Source organism: Anas platyrhynchos, chromosome 13 (assembly GCF_047663525.1).
Source record: "Anas platyrhynchos isolate ZD024472 breed Pekin duck chromosome 13, IASCAAS_PekinDuck_T2T, whole genome shotgun sequence".
NCBI lineage: Eukaryota > Metazoa > Chordata > Aves > Anseriformes > Anatidae > Anas > Anas platyrhynchos.
Genome location: NC_092599.1, coordinates 13,880,152 through 13,901,487, shown reverse-complemented (window position 1 = coordinate 13,901,487; position 21,336 = coordinate 13,880,152). Strand labels below are relative to the sequence as shown.

At 54.0% G+C, this 21,336-nt stretch overlaps 1 protein-coding gene across 5 annotated transcripts in view; it reads right to left on the bottom strand.

Annotated features, from left to right (window-relative positions):
* Positions 1–21,336, bottom strand: part of CACNA2D2 (calcium voltage-gated channel auxiliary subunit alpha2delta 2) — a 168,481-nt gene that overhangs the window by 82,251 nt on the left and 64,894 nt on the right. For all 5 annotated transcript variants that reach the window (XM_072044169.1, XM_072044171.1, XM_072044170.1 and 2 more), the window contains one exon: positions 15,182–15,298. In XM_072044169.1, the coding sequence (XP_071900270.1) occupies positions 15,182–15,298 (117 nt within the window). The remainder of the gene's footprint in view (positions 1–15,181; positions 15,299–21,336) is intronic.

Genomic DNA, 21,336 nt, shown 5'->3' with positions numbered 1-21,336 from the left:
GTGGCTACTGCCACTGAAATTCATTTTCCTGGGAGCCTGCGAATGACGGCCTTACTTGTTAGGAAGTCAGCGATGTCCCTGGAGGTTAATGCTACCCACCAGGGAGAGAAGGAAGAAAACGGGGAGAAAACAGAGCAGAATGTGACATTACCATTTCTTTTACACCCCTGGTAGGAGGGGAGACCACTGATCCAGGAGCCCGCTTCTCTCCTGGCTCCCTCCTCTCCCTCCCCATGCAAATTGCAGCTGCGGCATGATGAGCGCCGGCACTTCTGCATTTCGGCTGAGCGCTACGGATTAGGGAAATTAGGCAGCAGCCTTCTGCAGTGCCTCCGCCAATCAGCCCCGCGTTCCCTGCCTCATCGCCGCAGCCATCAGGAGGGAGCCTCATCTGGAAGAGGACCCGCGGCTCCCAGACAGAGGCAGGAGTTCAGACGCAAGAGCCTCGCGGTCGTTACCTCTTCCCGAGGAAAGGGGACGGCTGAAATCCTGCCACGAAAGATTAACCACGCGCTACAGACGCTGTCCAGCTGGTTAGGAATGTAGTGGGTTTACGTGGCAAGGCTTTGGTAGCAGGGGACCATAGAGCTGCCCCGTCCCTGGCAGTGCCCAAGGCCAGGCTGGATGGGGCTGGGGGCAGCCTGGGCTGGGGGCAGGGGTTGGGACCGGGTGGGCTTTGAGGTCCCTCCCAACCCAAACCATCCTGCGACACCCCGGTGGGACACTCATCCCATACCTGGGGGGAAGAAAACGTGGTTAGGCCAGCTTCTAATAGGGTGCCTGGCTATTTGCCTAATTTTTTCTGAGTAACCTTGTGGCAGGAGCTGCAAAAGTTCTCAGTGAGCAAGGCAGCGTGGGCCACGAGGCCAAGCACTCATCGGGGTCTGTGTAACCAGCACCAAAGGCTTAACCTGAGCAGAACACCGGTGGGCTTCCACGTACCAGGAGTCCATGTCGCAGGGGATCGTGGCAGGAAGGTGACTCCCTCTGGGGGCAGCTGCTCACGTGGGACAGGGCTGTCTCCTCCAGGCTCTGCACCAAAACCTGAGCACCAGGAGCACGGTGATGCTGATCTGAGCTGCGCGGCACAGAGCTGCCAAACCCGCGTGCACCACCGTCATTTCCAGCCCGAGACTGAAGCAGCAGCACTCTTCCTAATTTGCCTTCATCGAGGATGAATTTTAGATAAAATTCAAGCTGATTAATGAAGAGGAGGCTAAGCGCTTCCAATCAGGGTGCTGCTAGGACAGTAGCACTGAATCCCTCGCTGTCTCCTCTTACACTTCACGAAGCTGCACCGGCAGGGACGGCTCCTGCAGGCAGCACCCACCGCTGGGTGAGGCCGTTCCTCAACACACTGCCCTGCAGGATGGCACGTGCTGAAGAGCTGGTATTGTCCACAACGCAAACCTGGCCTCCTTCCCACCCGTGCTGGGGAGCAGGGATGGCAGCTCTGAGAATATTCGACCTGCCTGCGGGGACTCCAGTTCTCCAGGGAGATCGCTGAGCCTCTGCATCAGGGCTGGAGAAGATTCACTTCTCTGTCTCCCCTCCGGGGAATTCAGTGTCCACACGTGCATATGGGAGCAGCCCCAGCCTTTCCCCTCGTTGCTCTGACACCTCTTACTCACCCGACAGTACTGACAATGGAAGGAGTGCCAGGAACAGAGCCAAAATCTTCCCATCACTGCTGGCTAAATCCTGCAGCTCAGTTCTGGAAGAATTTACAACCCAGAACTCCAGTAGGTTCCCCCTTGCCAAATCATCCTCAAACTCAGCTCCAGACACTCCCAAGATTTACGGTGTAACACAGCAATCTTGGGGGGGGGGGGGGAAGAAAAGAAGGAGAGAGAGAGAAGGCATTTATGGAAGGAGCAAGGAGGAAAAACTTTCAGTAAAGGAAAATGCAGCTACAATACACTGGGCAAAAGTATACCGCCAGCAATCAGATCACAAAGAATTATCATTATTAATGATACAGCGAACAGCAGAAAGCTACTGAGCTTCTGTGCATATCCTGCTGCTTTAACTCCTATTAAAACTCGTGGCAGCAAAGTCCTTCTGAAGATTCTGGTCCTGCCTCTCTGCCTCAACAAGATCTTAAAGGTATGGACAACACAGCACAGACCTTTGACACTGTTCTTATTCTCATGGCCTTGGTGAGCAGGCACACATAAAGGACGTGGTGGGTTTTGTTCTGGAGGAGCCAGAAGAATTTCAAAGCCTCCAAGATATTTCCCTCTGGATGGATCTCCAAGAAAAAAAACCACACAACACAGCCATCCTCTTTGTCAGGACAATCTCAGTACAAGACACTTCAATACCACCTCCACCTCTCCCTTAATCCATGCGAGCAGTCCTAATTCTCCATCTAAGCCCTAGAAGGAACCACAGCGCCAAACACCTGCACCCACAGCCAAACAGCAGCAAAGCACTTCTACCAGATATTTTAGCAGAACCACTGGGCATGGCGAAATAGCCTCACCAATGTACAAAACAAAAACGTTGAGTCTTCATGGAAACAGCAAAGCCTACGTGCCAAGGGTGCTTCATCTCAAGAGCGTGGTGAAACGTGGTGAAACGAGGACAAACGCACAGAGCAGCGTCCAGCCCGGACTCGGCCATACCTGCCTGTCTGCACGCCCCGACACCACGCAGCAACAACCGCGTTTCCAAAATGTGGCAGTGCCTCCCGCACCGAGCAGATGTGCGGATTCTGAGCGCCCCTCAGCCTGCTGATGTTTTCTGCTCAGGTGAGGCAGGTCCCGGGCTTGCAGGCAGCAAAGGGGCCGAAAAGATGCACGTCCACTCGCCTCCGGGCAGGGCTGGCAGGGATCCTGCCCAGCATCCCCCGACTGCTCTGGTGCTGGAGCAGGGAGCCCCTGTCCTCTTTGTTAAGAGATATAATAAGGCGAAATTGCTGTCCTAAATATTACTAAAGCGCTGGCTGGCATGTTTAATAAACCTTTCCATTTGGGTAAATTAGCACTCATCTGGACAAGTGCTGAAGTGCTGTTACTTGAAGAAAAAAATCTCAGTGCTTGGAGTCTAATTTAAATAATTATCAGCGTATTTCTGCTCTGACTGTTTTGCTGAAATTACCAGGAGACTTGATGCAGTCTGCGTGTAAGTGCCTTTTGTCTGCACATAATTTATTGACCCCATTTCAGTCAAGCTTTTGGCCCGCTCGCTCCCGTGCTGGAGCACTGCTCACCGTAACCAAAAAGGACGTTACAGCCAGACACAGTAAAATCGATAACAACTGATCTGCTTTTATGGATTCTGAAAGGGACCTTGATAAGTTGCCACCTCGCCTTCTCCACATCAGCTACGTCTCAGATCTGAAATCTTCTTCCCCGGGTGGCCGGCTGAGGGCCACCGGGATGCTCAGTGCCCTGCTGGCCCAGCAGGTCAACAAACCCACGTGGTATCTGGACGTGTTCTGAAATATTGTACTAAATGCAGCAGAAATCCCCCGGAGGGTGCCTATCGGGTCTCTGGAACCAGCTGTGTCCCGTCCTGGAGGTGGATGCAGCACCGAGCCCGGCACACAGGGACAGAACCACCCTGGAGATCTGGCACCCACCTCCAGCCACGCTCTTAGCACGATGCCTTGGGATCCAGCACGCCAGCCCCAGGATTTGATTTCCAGCTTAAAAAAAAAAACAGAGAAAACGCCCTTTTCCCCCACTTGTTGTTGGGAAGCAGCACCGCTGCTTTGTGCTGGCTGCTGCTCAGAGCCCGGGAGGGGGCGAGGGCTGCCCTGCGGAGATAAAGGTGACGCTCCCGACTCGCTCCCCGCTTCCCAAGCTGCATAAGCATTCAGGCAGCGCTCCTGCCATCTGCACCTTATGGCTGCTGTGACTCGGCAAGCTTCCCTCCAGGGCACAGTCTGCGAACCTCACATCCACCAGCTCATCAATCCTCGGCTCTCATCAAAAGGCAAAACTTATAAACAGGCCCAGACGCTTCTCCCGGCTTTAATGGAGGCAGCTAAGGAGCTGCGATCATTCGATGTTTCCCGATGATAGCGGTGATGCCTGAGGCCAGCAATAATATTACCATGAAATAAATCTGCAGTGATATAATTAGCAGGGATGCTATTACAGCGCAGGTTTTAGGGATGCTCGGCACAGAAGGAGCAAAGCAGCTCCTCAAACTGGGACCTTGCAGAGGTTCTGGGTTTGAGTGGGAGACAGAGGGTGCGGGAGAACCCCCTCAAACAGCGCGGCAGTGGGGACCATCCCCAATAATCCCTACACAAATGAACCTGGCTCTTTGGAGCCAGATGTTATGGCAAGCACGGTTCCCTGCCAATCTAGGGGTTAAATCCAGCTGACTTTCTTCTCTTTGAAGTCCTTGTGCAACGTTCAAGAAAGCCAGGTCCTGCTCAAACCCACAAAGTGGCGAGGAGGCAGCGGCTCTGCTGCATCCAGACACCCCTGCCGGGCTCTTTGCCCCTCCGTGCCGCACTCACTCTGCACATCACTGGGGACTGCAGTGTTGGGATCATGTTTGCAAATCGCTGCTTCTTACAGCCTCTGGCCTGCGATGCACTTGGTGGGTGTCTAAACGAGGACAGTAGATGGAGCAGATGGATGCAAAACAACGCCACTCTGAAGTCGGTCTGGTGGGAGGAGGAGGCTGCTGTTTTCCCTGGTACGCTGCAGGACAGCCCTGCATCAAACAAACAGCTGAGAACAACATCCTGCTCGCGCTTCCACTGCTGCCTATCAAAGGTAGACAAATACTGCCAGAGAAAATGAGGAGGAGAAGATGGAAGTGTCTCAGACAGGGCGATGTTACTGAGAGCTGCTGGGAGCTGACACCAACCCGGTGGTGCCTCTGCTTTCAGACACAGCACAAGTAAGAGCATGAAGGATACAACGAAAGCAAAAATGTTTTAGGAGCAACGCTTGTGGAGGAAGGGAAGGGAAAGAAGAAAGGCAACACATGGCCAGGATCGATCCTCGGGGCTGATGAGACCTCCCTTGGGCGGTGGTGTTAGAGCAGCACATGGGCAGCGGGGTGTTGGGCAGAGCTCCCGGAGGGCAGGGACACCCTGGAAGGGATTTTGTCCCTGAGCAGGACGCAAATCTGGGAGCTGGACCTTCTCTGCCAGTGTCCACACGGCATCACACCGCGTGGTTTAAGCAGTGACAGGCTGGGGGAGGCTGAGCACTGATATCATCCTTTATCTGAGCTGGGCAGGAGCCACCAGGGAGGCAAACGCTGAAGCAGGGAGGCTGTCCTCAGCTAAGGCTCGAAGACACTTCATAATTTTTAAGTGTGTTTCCAAATCTGCAGTCAAATCCTAAACCTTCCCTCTTTTTTTGCTACAATAAACTTTATCTGAGAACGTAATCTAGTAATAAAAAATGGTTTTAAAGTGATCTGACAAGCACTGGAAACCCCATTTCTTTTAGAGTGACAACTCTATTTACAGCGGTGCATGCATACACTGTTTTATATTCAACATGCACTCCAGGCCCTCGAGGTTTGAGACATATCCACTCCATCCCCTTGCAAGAAACTGCTTCAGCAGTGAGAAGGTCCTCAGCAGGCAGAAATTAGGGGCAAAGACTGCTTCCAGCCTGGGGTCTGGGTGTCTCCCGGGACACGCTGGGGGAGCTGGCAAAAGCAAACACACAGGGTGCTCTTAACCAAAACGTGTGAGGAAGCATCAAGGTGACACAAAACCAGATCTTCTCACTAGAGCCGTGGTCTCCGTGGGACACAGAGGACTTGCAAAGAAAGTTAGAGCAGGTCCCAAACTGGCCAACTTTTCTTTGAAATTGGATTGAATCATAGGGGAAAGGTTGCCCCGCAACCTCATGGCTTGGAAAAAATCTCGTGGAAGAGAGAAGGGGACCAAGCGTATTTCATGTTTTCTGTTAAAAAGTTTCACATTCAAAGCCTGCACGGGCCAGGAAACAATGGTGCCAAACCCAAACAGAGCATGGAGAAAGAGCTTTGAGCTCCAGGGAGATTTTATTGTAGCAGCTCAGCATGAAGGACACCTTGCAGCTGACGTCCCAGAAGTTAATTAGGAAGCACAGCTCCTGTTCCCAGCGGAATCAAGGACAAAGCGTGGTGTCTCCAGGCCTCAGTTTCCCCGTGCATGAAGCTGGAGCAGCCAAATTTCCTACAGGAGCTCACCACTTGCCGCAGTGAGCTTGGGAAGCCAAACTACCAGCACCTGGAGGCTTGCTTACCTGCTTCCATGCTCCTCTAACTGCACAGCCATCTACTTTCTCTTCCCCATCATGGTTTCCCACTGCCCCCCCAGGTGTTGCAAAGCTCAGTATCTTCTGCCATCTCACCCGACCTCCTCAATCAGCAGAGACGGCTTCGCTTGGCTGAGAGGAGAGGCAGGCACGGCTACGACTGGCCACAGAAAGCATTCAGACCCGCTTTTCTCCCTCTATAATTAGCTGATATAAAAGCTGTGCCATCTACTGGTGCGCAGCACGAAGCACTGCTCGCAGCACAACTTCAGGGAAGTTGCTGCTACCACCTACCACTTTCTCTCCCCGCTGTGCCAGGGGGCCGGGACGCGTGGAGCTCTCTGCCTGCTGCTGCAATCCCAGCGGCCACCGACGGCTGCTCTGCAAAGAGCAGACCTCAGACGCTGGCACCAAACCTGCATTAAGCTGATAGCATCTCTTTAGCGTTATCTCTGGCTCTTTATCACAGCTGTACGTGCAGTTTAGGTTCTTGCTGCCTTTTTTTTTTTTTTCATTAAGATTTGCTAGATGTCACAGCTGATTTACGCGTTGCCACAGCAGCACTCAAACACCTGATGGACATCGGCTGCTCCGGGAATCTTAGGGCAGCTCCTTGCTGTGGGGCAGAGCTGGGCACCGACGTGTTTCAGGCTCGCACAGCTGCACAGAGGGAAAGCCAGGTGCTGGGCAAGCGTCCCCAGCCTGTGCGAGCCGTAGGACACCCGCCGAGATGAGCCACGCCAGTGCTGGTCGGTGTTTTGTGGGCTGCAGAAAGGGGCTTTGCCAAATCCGCTTTCTTTAGGAAAAGAAGGTGGGATTTGAAGAGAGCTTTTGAGAGAAGAAAGCCTCACGCAAGCCCATTAACCTGCAGGACCAAGCCTCCGCCCCCTCAGTCATCAGAGCCTTTAACTTCCCTACTTGTCCGTAAACAGAACCATACAAATAATTGATTTTTTGGTTCAACTAGGGATGAAACCCTTAAAAAATCCTCATTCAGCTGGAATTGAATTCAAAATGATTCAATTTTTCTTCCCAGGTCAATTATTCCCACTCAATACAAGAGCCTTCCATCCCAGATGACGCATTTCGAGCATTCAGGGGAGAAGGCATGAGAAGAAACCAGAGCACAAATGGGTGGGAGCCTTTTCCGGCCAAGACCTTGGCTTCAGCGAGCTCTCCAAGGACATGAGCAGCACAGGAGCAGGGGCCGAGCTTCCCAGCATGGGGACCAGACCCACAAATGTGGGGCTGCATGCTCCCCGTAACACTGGCAGTAATCCCAGGGGAACAAAGACCCCCCTGCCCTCTCCAACCACGCACAACCGAGTCTTGAGGCCACCGGACAGGACACAGAAGCCACTCCAGCTCCCAATCTGCCATGGAAATGGATTTTCTCATGCCGAAACCAACCAAGGAAATTCAAATAAATCCCCTTCTCGGTGGCATGGCTTCCTTTAGTTTGCCACCATTGCAATCATTTCTTCCCAACTGCGTTCAAAATTTGCTTCACAGAGAATTAAACGAAAATTTCCTTCCTTAGCAAAAGAGACCCACTCCTCTATCCCTTCACTCACCATTTTGGCACCTGTCCATAAACCGTTAAGTTTTAGTCAGCATCTTTTCAACAACCCCCCTGTGCATGGAATCAGCCAGCCCCAAGGAGCTGGAGGCTCAGGACCAAGTGGATGGATCCGAGCTTTGAGCCGGCTGAGGACTGCAAACACTCTGAATTTCCCTGCAAACATCAATGGCTTTGGTTACCTTCACCTCTGCGGAGAGTGCTTCAGAAACCAGGAGAAATTGGAAAACAACACACGAACTGTCAAAGCTGTCAAAGACACAACATGGTGCTTTAGGAAGGAAAGGAAAATGTTCCTTCAGCACAACTCATCTTCACCCGGCCTCGGAGGGCTCCGGGACCTCGATATCTTCACTCGGGTGGCGCCGCACTGCTTTGGAGAGGCTGCAAACCCCTGCCCAAGGAGCTGCGAGCTGCAGCTGTGCGAAATTTGGAAAGCGAATGCCCAGGGTGAAGGTGAGCAACAGCCTCAATCTGCCACGGGCAGGGGAGGACAGAAGTTGCTCCGTTCACTCCTTGCTGGCAGCCTGAGGACCCTGAAGGCTCAGACCCCATGGGGAGACTCACTGAAGGTTTCAGAAGAAGAGAAGCGCTGCTTTTCAGCCCCCTGCCCGCAGCTCGGAGTGTGTTTGTGCTGCTGAGACCCCGGTGGGTTCAGGATTGTCCCAGTGGGATCGCAGCAGCCCCGCGGAGCCCCGCAGCCGCAGAGCGCTCACGGAGCTGTACGGCACGTGGGGCTGGGCTGCTGCCAGGCACTCGGGGGGAAAGAAAGGGAAACGCTCAACATAATCTGCATGAAAGTGCAGGAAGCCCTAAATCGTGTTAGCGCTATTAAGAAAGCCGGTTACATCGCCCAGCAAACCGGCCCAATACAGTTTTGATAGACTCGTTACAAACAGCTGATGGTCCCTGATTAGATTAGACAATAAACCCCCGTCCTGGTGCGCGGGCATTGTTCGGCTCCCCTCTGCAATCTGTAAATTAGAATTCCAGACCTGGGAGATTGGATTCAAATTGGATTACTGGAGCAGGTCCAGCCCAAGAACAATCGTGCGGCAGAAGACACACACACACACACACACACACATATGTGCACGAACAAATAAATAAATAAACGGGGACAGTCGGCCAGGATTTGATTAGGAGGGAATTAAAAATAGAATCGGAACAAAAGCCACCAAGTGGCAATCAGCAAAGTGGGAAGAGCGACGGATTTGTCGCTGTTAATCCCCAAGGTGAAGAGACCACATCTGTACCGGTCGCTGCTTCAGCCGAAGCAAGGTGGATGCCGGTCGTGGGCCCTCCTCCACGGGTGCCAAAGGGACGCAGGACGAAGCCAGAGGCTCGTGCCCATTGCTGTGCAGCCGGAGCAGCGTGCACGTGGGCCACATGTGCGTGGTGGAGCCCCCAAACCCCCCAGAAACACAGGCAGCCTCCAGGAGGATGGAGGAAGAGAAACCAGGGTGCTGCCCGCACCGCAAGGGCAGAGCCTCCTCTGACAGAGCTGCTCGGAAGAGGGCTGAGAGATGCTTCCATCGTGCCAATTTTTGCAGCTCTTTAGACAAGTGAAACCTTTTATTGTCCCTATCAGGAAGCAGAAGAGCTGATAAAGGCTCTGCTCACCACGTACCTGCGAGGGAAATCTCGGGGCGATCGGAATTGTTACAGGGATAAACCTGTCCAATTAAATCCCTTCTGCACTTTTGATATATGCTCGTGCCAGCTGTAAATGGAGCCTGGAACCCGTCCCAGCCGAGCAGTGGTGTGCTGAGCACTCAGCTGGGACTGAAACACAACCACACGGCCCCACGGACCAGCTCTCACCCCGAGAAGCTGCCTCGGGAAGCGCTTTGCAGCCCCACGCCCAGCTCCCCCTCGCCTGCCGCCAGAGGATCCTGAAGCACGGCCAAGAGCTGCCTACACCCTCACGTCGGAAGGAATAGGCGAGGAGAAAACGCCAGGAAGGGGGAAAACCCAAAACGTGAGGGCGGTAGGTGGAAATCGGAGACAAAACTGAGAGATTCGCACTCGGAAAACTCCAGCCTTACTCATCTCCAGACCAACATCCCCGCTGCGCACCGAGTCCTGGCTCTTCCAGCCACCCCTCCTCAGTGTCCCAGGCAAAGGAAGGGGGGAACGCCACCGCCTCCTAAAGCTCAGACTCCCCAGCCCCAGGAAACCCTTCCAGCCATTCCTACACGCTGGCAGAAAACCAGAAAATCCCCAGATTTTTTCCTTTGTATTCCTTTGTCCCTGGGGGTGTTTACGGAAAGGTCGGATGCGGCGCTTAGGGACACGGTTTGGTGGATGATAGGTGGACGGCCGGACCAGGTGATTTCGGGGGTCTTTTCCAACCTTAGTGACTCTGTGATTCATTTTGCTGCAAAAGAAAATGCCAAGTGCGGGTTTTCCTAATCTTCTTGCAGGAAAATCTCAAAGCCTTCAGCGAAAAACACTGCGAGCTCTCACACCTCAGCTGAAGGAGCAGGAGCGGTGAACCCTCCTACCAAAGCCCTCCTGTTCCCCACAAGCTCAGCCCACACGGGAGCTAAATACATAGCAACAAAAATAGGCAGCTCAATTCCACAACAACAGAACAAACAAGAGCCGCAAACTTTTCCCCTAACCACTGCTAAGTGCTGCCAGCTCTCCCAGCAGCCTGGAGCCACGCTGGGTGCACCAGCCCTGCTGCAAAACACACACACATGTGCCATCTACACGCGCAGACACCATCAATTCTGGGGCGTGAAATGCCACTTTGCTGCCCGTTTGCTCGACGTGTAGCACAGGTACCTGGATCCTACAGCGAGACCCTGAATTCTTCACCCTGAATTCTTCACAAAAGCAGTTACATCCTCAGGTCTTGCAGGGCGGCCCCAGCTCTGCCACGTGCACCGCAGTGGGATGAAGACCTGCTGGGAGGAACACCAGCACTGCCAGCCTCACCGCCAGGACCGGGCTGCCAAAAAGCCAAAAGGCCACCCCGGGCCCCTCTGCGGCTCCGTCTCCACCCTAGTGCCCTGCGGTGCCTGGTGCCAGAGCACCCAGGGGTTTGTGCCGTGCTTCATGGAGAGGGAGGTCTCCTTCTGGAGGGAACGCCAGCACAGACAGCAGTCTTCAGGCAGGTCACAGCGTATAAATAGCTCGCTTCAGGGCATAACCCACTCGGTAAACTGTGGGATGTGCCGTTCTCAGGAGGCAAGCAAATTGTCTGTGTTTAAATATGTGCAGGATGAAGCAGTCATCATCCCAAGCAGCCTTCACAAGAACTGTATAAAAAGTAGAAACAAGCCTAAAACATAGCCTAGGATCTAAAATTTCCATCTTTCATCCGCCTCCTCCATCAAATCACAACTCCCTTCTCCCCCAGTCTGCGGAGCTCTGGGAAGGGACAGACTCTGCGGCACAGCTCGTGCACTTCACCTATTTCGACAGATCCGGGGTGTCCCCAGACCTGGAGGAGAGGGGGAGCACTCCGAGACGGCGTGCCATGAGCAACGACCTCCTCCTGGGGTTGCTCCCCACCACCGACCTTTTACTGCAGCGATGCTTTGGTAGCAACAGAATTATCTGAGGCGTTCAGGTTGTGCGGCAGAAGTAACGCCAAGCAACTCCTCAGCCACCTGCACTGACACTCCCCGAAGTCTTTCATCACCTCCGTAGCCCCGCTGCCAGCCTCTCGCTTTGATCCCAGCTGTGTGAGTTTCCAGGACAGATGAGGAAGCGGGTCCGGGCTGTGGAGATCTCCTTGGTGGTCATGGGCAACCGATGGAGCTGGGGCCTGTGGGGACACGGTGTGGCACCCAGGAGCCACCCGAGCCCGGGCCACAGCAGAGCACAAAGCGAGAAGGGCAGCAGCCCTCAGAGGGAGGGAGGGATGTGGGAAGTGCAGGGAAGGAGAGAGGCACTCGTTCTGGGCACGCGGAGGAGACAAGTGGCTGGGTACAGTGGCATAGGAAGCTGGGGAATTGGGGAAAATGAGAAAGGCTGCGCTGAGAGAAGGCAACCAAAGGGTCTGCAGAATGCCCTGCAGGTTTGGGGACACAGAGGTGGCACCCAGCCCATGCGTTCCCCCAGGTGACAGCTTTGCCCTGGCTCAGTTGTGCCCTGCCAGCAGCACACTCTAACGGGGCAGGAGGCACTCCTGACTCTCCTATGCTCCGAGTCACCCGAGCCCACAGCGTTGCTGAAAGCAGGACTCCTGGAAGACAAAAATGAAGGCGGTGGGACCCCTAAATGAGTTCAGAGAAGTCCTAGCCTGTAGGTACACGTCTTTCAGGACACGTAGAAAAGCCAGGATGGCTGCAATACACTGAGACACCAAAGAAGAGAGAGAAAAATTAAGCTGGAGAAGAGTGGCAAAAGAGCACGTTTGGCGAACAAACAGCCTGTTGAATTCCAGTCTCAGATGATGTCGAGCCGTGAGCCAGCCAGCTGTGATTCCCAGCACAAGGAAAACACAACAGGGATGACACACAGGCATTAACTCCCCAGCAGTCAGCTGGCAATCTGCCACCCCGCTCCTTTCCACAGGGTAAAAGAAGATGCTTTTCTTGGCCCTAATGAGCGCAAGCTCACCAGCATGGGCAGGAGGAGCCCGCTGAGCCTGTACCCGTGCAGGTACCCACCTGCTCTGCTCCTTCCTTATCCCTCACCCCTGAACTTCCTCATAATGCAAAAGAGACCCTAAAGCAGACTGTGAGGGCAGGCTCAGAGCAATGAGGTTGTTGTGGAGAAAGGACACTGGAGGACACCGTGGAAAAGGAAAGCTAGAGCTGATGCAAATCCCCACCAAGCAGAGGCTGCTGCATGGGACACAAGGCAGAAGCCCCCTGGGAACCAGCTGGAGATGCTGTTCTGGAACAGGTGGGAATTGCAAAAACATCCTCCTAGGAATTTTTCTGTCCTAGGATGAGGCCGACATCAGGTATGGTGGTCTGGAACAAAAAGGGAAGGGCAGCAACCAAACAACCAGCTCCTCACAGAGGACTTATTTTTTGGAAGCGATCACCCTCGCTGCCACACACTCCTGGCCCCAGCAACTCCTCTGAAATGTAGGTGGGAAGTCAGAGGTCCTGCAGGGCCAGACCCACGGCGCAGCACCACGGCCACCTGTTAGTGCCTTGTGCTCGACTTCTGGCCCTAGAGACGCAACACGCCTCTAGGCGTGGTTTCTTGGTAAGAAACCAAGTGTCATTAATGAATGCTCTGCACGCAGCTGAACTTCCATAGCGACACGTTCATATTTTCACTAAGAAACAGGGAAGCGAGCTCTTTGATGGCTGGGCTGAATCACCACATAAATCAGAGCGCCACTCCTGCACTGAGCATCCCTTCTGTGTGCCTGAAGGCTAGCACTGTCCTGCAGAGCCTCATCAAAGCGCAGGAAACATCCCTTCCCTCTTCTGCAGGAAAGGAAGCAGGGAGGCAACTTTTCAGCAGAGCAAGCACACGAGTGACGTGGCAATTTGTACTTCAAGGAGAGGCTCCGTTTCTCCCTCCCCACCTGCCCTCCCTGATACACGGAGTCCCACCTGATTCAGATGCTGAAAAATATGTTTCAAGAAGTCATCATCACTTTTGTGAGTCATGAGAGAAGGGGAGGAAACAACGCTGTGAGAGATGAATCAACGAAGGGGAGAGTTCAGGCAGAAGAAAACACAGGCTGGAGAGGGGAATAAGCTGTGGGAGCCCCTGTCCTTTGGAGAAGCTTAGCACAACGTGGAGGATGTTCAGAAGGTCCAAATTCTCACCCGTCTCCATTTCCAGATGTTGTCAGCACCACCAACCCGAGACACCCAGGATGCACAGGGGAGCTGGATGTATGAGACTGCCCCATCCGGCAGCTGCGCTCTGAAGGAGCCCTCTGGAAAGGACTAATTCAGGTCAGTGGATTCCAGCAGCACCACGTGTGGATTGCCCAGTGAGTGATGCCACAACCACTCCTTGTGGTTAGGTCCAGCAGCAGGTGAGCCCTTAGCAAGGCACCAGCCTCTCCTGGCCAAAAACCCAAAGGAAAAGGAAGTCCAACCGGGAGACAAACAAGATTATTTGTACCACAGGCACAGGTCCTAGCGCCAGAAGGTGCACAAACTCTCTTTGAATCTGTGAGTCATAGAAAAGGGTAGGAAAAAACATAGCTGGAATTCAGATGCCACTGTGGAAACCACTCAGCACAGTCGTGCTGCACAGCTCTGCCTTGCTGCCCTGTCCCCAGCGCCGGAGCCCAGGGGCACACCACGTTTGCAGCCACCTCCTGTCACCCTCTGACGGTCCTTGACTCAGACACCCCCAGGACTCGGCACCCCCCTACCCTACACAGTGGCCCCTCACCGCCCTATTTCAGCTCGGCACCTATTTCAGCACCACTCCTCCCCTCACCACGGGGCTTTGTCCTGTGCTCCCACTCCTGCCTGTCAGGCCGAGGGGTGACCCGGAGTCTCTGTGGCCATACCCCATGTGCAGACACCAGCCACGCTACCTGCTCCGAGGTCTCCTGGTGGCTCTCACCCCATACCAGCACTTGCAGTGGACTGTGCTGCCAGAGATGCCCTGCACGGCTCCATCCTGCTCGCTGCAGGCAGGTATTTGAGAGGCTGCTGCAGCTCCTGGATGTGAAAATCCCAACCCCATGGCAGCGGTGAGAGTGCCTGCGTCTCTCCAGGAAGGCAATGGCTCGTCCCTGCCCGGTGGTGGAGCAGAGCCCTGCTGCTGCCTCGTTACAGCCACTGCCGGGTTTTGCAGCGCCGGCACCACGAGTAGATTACCTGGCTCCACTACAGATAAAGTGAACTCATTTTAAAAGGAGTATTACAAAACAGGACAGTAGATTGGAATTGTACGTAGGCACCCAGAAGGGCAACTCACACACGCAGTCAATCACAGGATTCAAGTGCCAGGCACCAGCACAAACATTTCAGTTCATGCTCTCCTAAACAGGAAAAAAAAACACCCTACTTGTCTGAAACGCTTTCATAAGCTATTGTAGGCACACTGGAAGCACCTTTGCTCCCACTTACCACATACCCAGTTAAATGACTGGGTAGAATTTGCTGCCAGGCTTTTGCTGTCACTCGTATTCTTGTGGCAGCACCTTCAGGTGTTAACATGCCAGTGGGAAAAGATTAAAAATCCAGAAAATAAAAATCCAGAAGATACCTGCAGTAGACCCACACTTCCTTGCACGACAGCTGAGACATATTCCAGAAAACATCCATATGAATAAGAGCAATTGCAGGATGCAGCTCCCAGAAAAGGCCACACAACTGGAGGAATTACTTTGAAGCCGAGATGATAACGCCACAACAGCATCAAACACCTTTCTTAAAACTGAATGTATCACTCAGAGCATTGCCACACAGGCCCATCGTCTTACCTTTAAAGCACGGACTTTCTTGGCCAGCAGGCTCTCGATGTCTCCTGCAACCTTCTCCACTAACTTCCTGGGCACATTCTCCTTGACTTCAAACAGGTTTCTGTTCTCGTTGTAGATCTAAGGAGGAAAACAAAAGGCAGACAGTCAGTGTTACGGGGCTGTACAGCAGCCTTGCCACAGAAAAGCCAGACCTCTGCCACAGAAGAACTTCAGCCATGTGGATCAGGCAACAACGCAAGCTGTGGAAATCAGGTGGTGGAAGGCTTTGCAACCAGCAAAACGCAAGGCACCTGCTTCATAGCTCCTCTCCTTCACACGTGCTGGCCACAAGCATCCCCTCACACAAAGCTGAGCTGCCCACCTTGCTGCCCAGCTCTGCTGGGCCAAACCAGCAGTCCCACAGAGCCACCATGCTTCCTCCTGTGCTCTTCCACATCTCCACACACCCCTACAGCCACCGGCAGCTCCCAGGTCCGATACCGAGCCTGGCAGCCCCGACACAGGCAGCAGCGGGTGCCAGGACCTGCAGCAAGGGGAGCAGGGGACGTGGGGTAAAACCTCAGCTCTAGGCAAGCCATAACGATGTGGCACCCTCAGACAGACAGGATTTTGCCAGCTAGCCCAGAACCCAGCCAGGCCTTGGTGAGGAAGGCGGGGAGAGGCACAGACACGTCTGGGGCAGGTGAGGTTACCCAGATTTGAGTGTTTGCACTCAAAACCCACAGCTGAGACCCAGGAGCCTGCCCTGCCAAGCCACGTCACTCAGCTGGAGGACAGAGGCAGCCCCAAAGGGAGCACGGTGGGCATCAGCACTGCCCCGGTGAGAAGGGAGCAGTCCCAGCACAAGGCTTCTGAGTCGCCAACCTCTCGGTCACCTCCTCAGAGCATTTTCTGATCTGTTAACTCTCCGTCTGCACAATCAGGTGCCACCAATACAGGGAGGAAGAGAAGAGCTTCTTGCAATCATCTGAGATTAGGAAGAAGTCCTCGTGATTTATCTTTTCTTAAACAAGATGCATGAAGAAAATCATGCGGCGCATACCACAGACCTCCTGCTTCTCTCCGAATATTCCTGGCCCACTTGCAAATATCGGGACTTGCAGACATGAAGATATCCAGCAGCAGAAAGCCCTCCGAGGAGACCTGGGCCTCCCCAAGGACACAGCTGACTCCAGACTTCACTGCGACTTCCACGCCACGCACACCTAGCCCCGGCCCGAGCCTGCATCCTGCTTGGGAGCTGAACCCTTGCGCCCCACCTGCCCAGAGGACCTGACAATGTTCTTTGGAAGCGAGGTGGTGAGATGGGGCACAGCACGCAGCTCAGGGCAGGATGGAAACGCCACAGAAGACACCGTTCTGATACACTGTGGAATTACTTATCCCACCCTTTTTTCTTTTCCATAAGGTAACAAGCTGAGCAGGAAGCAGCCCTGCCCGCTGAAAAGCAGCTGAGGAGGGGTCTGCCCCCCCCCCCCAGCCTCCCCTTGCCTTTTGTGGTTAAACAAAGTGGTTTCAGAGGTTGAATCCCCAGGAGAATGCTCTGAACAAAGCGCAAGGATGCTCTTTTGGCTTTGCACGGTCCCTCCAGACCCGCAGGGTTAATCTGCAGGTTTCAACTGCCTCCTGCAAGTCTCACTGCAGTCCCTGCTCTGCCCGAGCTCCTCCTTTCTTCTACACCACTACGAAATTCCTAACAGGACTCCTCCCTCATCGGTTTTGTACCCAGACATGCTGTCCCTCCATCCTACCTCTGCTCCAGGCACCTAGTTTTACCCAAAACCCAACCAAACCCTGCGGGATTCAAGCCACATCCCCGAGCTGCTGGGACAGGTAACCCAGCGCTCCTCCACCAGCGGGACCGCACGCAGAAGGCTCAGAACTGCTCCTGAAGCTGCTGGAGAAAACTGCACTGCCCTAAATTCCCCCGTGGTGACTGACCTGCGAGAGCAGCGAGCAGACACGCAGCAAGTCAAGGCTCTTGCTGCAAGGGCTCCTCTCAAACCACTCTGGTCCCCAACCCACCTGTGCTCCGCATCATTTTGGCACCTCCTGCCTTGCACTGCAGGGGATGCTGCAGCACGAGGCCACGGTGCAGAGGCACCCGCAGGCTCCAGCAGGGATGGGTTTTAGGTGTCCCACCCCAGCCAAAGCTGCAGGCAGATCCTGCTCCGGAGAAAAGCATCTCACGTCAGCACACAAAGGGTTAAAGCGGGGAAAGCTCTGCGCAAAGCAATATTCTCTCATATTCTTGTTTTTTTTTTTTTTTTTTCCCCTTTGGTAAGTAACAGCACAACAAAATAATGTGTTTGGAAGGCGCGCGCTACCTCCAGCTGAGCAGCGGCAATTAGGAAAGCAAAGAGGAGCAACCTTCAAGGAGAACGCTTTGGGTAAGGAGGGCGTCCTGACATTAGTGCTTTCCTATTATGAAACAGAAAATTGGCTCCTATTGGTTACGGGCAGAAACGGTGCCTGTCTGCAAGGGAGGAGAAACAGAAAAAGAAACCAGGAGATGTTCCTCCACGCTCCCTGCAGCTGCGGAGCTCTGCAGTCGTCCTGGCCAGGCAGTTCATCGGCGCTAATTAGAGCAATCCAGCATGAATTAACGGTGACCATACGTGCACAGGAGAGCAGGGCGATGAGCGGCAGCGCTCCGGGCAATTAGGGTAGGATGGAAATGCTCCAGTGGAACAACTCGCGTTGGGTTGCTTTACCTATCTAAGGTGACATTTCCCATACCGGGTTTTTCCTCAAGCTGAACGTGAGGGAGAATTCACCGGCCATAGAACGATTCCTCAGCTATGAAGGAGTCTTTGCTTCGTCGTTTTTGCACTCAGTTTCGTCCACACCAGACAGCCGTCCTCATTGAAATTCTCCTCTGACCCGCTGCTCTGGGACGCGGGTTGGAAATCTGTGCCAGCAGTGACCTTGGGGTCACCGTACCAGTGCTCAGGGGGAGAAGGGCTGGCGGCCCTGCCCCTGAAGCCCCCAGTGGAGCAGGGATGGGGACCGAGAGTGGGGTCACGGCTGCAGACCTTGGACGGGAGTGTGGGGAGCGCTGGGGCTGGACGTGGGAGCCAGGGACCAGGCACGACCGCGGAAAGGAGCCCAGCAGGGGAAGCAGACTGAGCTGGGAGCTGGCAGGAGCCAGGGAGATATTAACGTGGGCAAAACAACAGAAACTACCAAGCTGGAATTTAAAAAAAAAAAAGAAAAAAAAAAGAAAGGAATGGTGGCAGGTGAGGGGGGCAGGAAAATCAAACGCCTCGAGACAGCCCATTTTCATCCAAAACGCTTCCAAGTGTAGTGCAATTGTAAGCAGCTGAGAAGATCTACAGCAGCGAAGTGCTAAGTAGCCTTACTAAAAGGCAGAGCTGGTAACACAACCAATTATCAATACACATTCGCAGCAGCAACAGTATAATCGAAGAAGCAGATCTGATACCGCCTCGGAGCATTCATTCTCTAAATTCACTTGTTTGCCTTGCTCCCGAGGCACAACAAATGATGCTCATCTCTGCTATTAATTCCCTCTGAGCCTATACATTCAGCGAGCTGTCAGGGCTTACAGCAACCATTTGCCACTTCCCAATTCCCTGGGCGGGCACCCAGCGCCGTGAAACCCCTGGCACTGGCACGACACACCTAAAAGGACGGGTCCTTCAGGGGAGGGAGGCCACAGACCAAAGAGCATCCCCTCAGGGCACGGCAGCCCCATCCCCTGCACCCTGCCTGCAGCAGAGGTGGGGCTGTGCCATGTCGCACCCTACAAAGGCCAAACGCCAGGAAAATAAAAGGCTTTTTCCTCTGGACATCGTTACGGGGCAGCAGGGGACAGTGATATCCTCCTGCTCAGAGGGATATCTCAAACTCCTGCAGCCAGACTCGTGCTGATCAGCTTCATGTAGTGACCCAGATACGGTCTCTGCAAAGGGAATTGGTTGCTGCAGCAAAGACTGCAGCAGGACACCCTCCCTTGGAGGCCCTGCCTGCTTGGCCACTCACCCAGTGCCTCTCCTGGGGCTTTTTCCCCGAGCCCTGGGGCTCCCCTCGGGCAGCCGGATCCTGCGGAGGCCGCGCTGCCCCTTGCCACCTCCTCTGCCTTGTCCTTTGGCTGCTCCCAGCCTGCGGCTGTGCTCGAGAGGGAGAGCAGGAAGCAAACAGCTTGACATTTACTCACCCCATCTCCCTCTCCTCGCGCAACGCCACTTCCCTGCTGCGCTCCTTCCTTCCTTGCACACACCTGATGCAAAGAGCGCGCCCTCCGAGCAGCTCTCCACTGCTCTCCTGCAGAAACGGGACAGGGAAACGTGCAGTCAGGCTGCTCCTCGGGGATGGCTGGCTACAACTGGAGCAAACTAACCCCAGAACCGTCTCCATCCCTCACTACAGAGCCTGCTATCAGGCAGCAGCAGCACAGAGGAACCCAGGGACAGACGGGAGGACAGCCACCCACGCAGGGACAAAGGTGGCACCAGCTCCTGCGCTCCCGTCCTGCCTCGCATGGCACCGGCACCCACAGCTCCCATCCTCTGCTGGGCTGCTGCTCCCTGCCTCCGGGATCACCAGCCTCTGGGGATGAGACTCCAGGCCTGCCAGCCCCGAAATGGGCCTGAGACTGCTACGCACAATTTAGCAGCTAGACAGGGATAAAGGGCTATGCGCGGTTAGCCTGGATTATATAAAACCTCTCCTGGCCTGGGAAGCTGCTTTCAGCCTTCAGCAGCCCTGGACAGGGAGCACTCGGATTGACAGACCTGCCTGGGCATCTGCAAAGACTGAATCTGCTGCTGGGTGAGTCAGTAACACCCAGCTCCAAATCCGGTCTTCTCCTTCCAGATGAAGCGCCTTGAAAATAAATCATCACGTGGCTGAAAACGCCAGGGCTCAGCCTGGATGCCCGCTCTGCCCAGGCGTTTCTTGCACCCCCAGGGCTGCTCAGATGGCGTGGGTCTGGCTGCAAGGCCAGGGCTCGAGCCCACCGCAGCCTGCTGTGGGGGAAAGCAGATACAGGATCCCCCAGCCATACCCAGATGCGTTCAGAGATCACACGATCTCTAAAAATATGCGCACGTGCAGTACACCAAAACATGACGAAGAAGCCAAAACAAAAAATAACCTGATCTTTGACTCCAGCTGTTCTCTTGGTGATCCAGCACAGAAAAACAAGCTTTAGAAAGGAAAATAAAGTATTTTTAAAATATGTCTGAATGGCTTTCCTTCAGGATATGCAGAAGAGTTTAACCCGTTTCATTAAACCACGTCCATACAGAACAGCTGCAAATCTTTAGCTCAGCATCACTAAAATTGTACCTGGAATACCCCAGGAGGGATGCTCTCGTGGATGAAGATGTGCTGCTCTGCTGTATTTCATCTTTATGCTGTTCCTATCAGGACTGGTGCCTCTGCACTATGGATCATACCCCATTTACCCAATTGTCACCACGAGAATAAAATTATGTTGTACCAAAGCAAGGGATATATCAGATCAAAAGGTACATTGATAAAGCAGTGCAAATCCTGCCACGTGAAGCTCTTCCACAAATGCACGCTTGATTTATATCGGTTCAACTCAACTCAATTTCCTGCCGGTTTACCTATAAGCAAGGATTAAAATCAATTTCAGAATGGGTCATCAGTTTAACTACAAAAAAAGTCAAAGAGCTCCCTTGGGCAGGCAGCACGCGCCCTGCTGGAGCACCACGCTGGACCCACCAGGACAAGGGGCGCAGGAGGAAGGGGACACCAAAGGAGGGCCAGGAGGAGACAGGGGAATGGGGCAGGAGGCGTGCTGGGGCAGGGGCTGTGCTGGGAACGATGGCTCTGCAGGGCACGAGGATGAGATGAACCAGAGATGAGGAAGGTTAGGGAAAGACTGAGTGAGAACCTAAACACAAATGAAAGCGACGTTCACCTCGCATCGCCTGCTCTTCCCAGGGCTGGCTACCACAGGCGGCCGCGGCTCTCGGTGATGGAAACTCCGGATAACTCCACTGACGTGGCATTAAACCCAATCTCCTATTAGAGGTACGGCGATTGGAATTTAGGCCAGCACACATCAGCAAACAGCAACAGTTACCCCTACAGCTTTCCGCAGTGTAATGATGTATTTAAAAAAGAAAAAAAAGAAAAAAAAGGCAGTACTTTTAAAAATA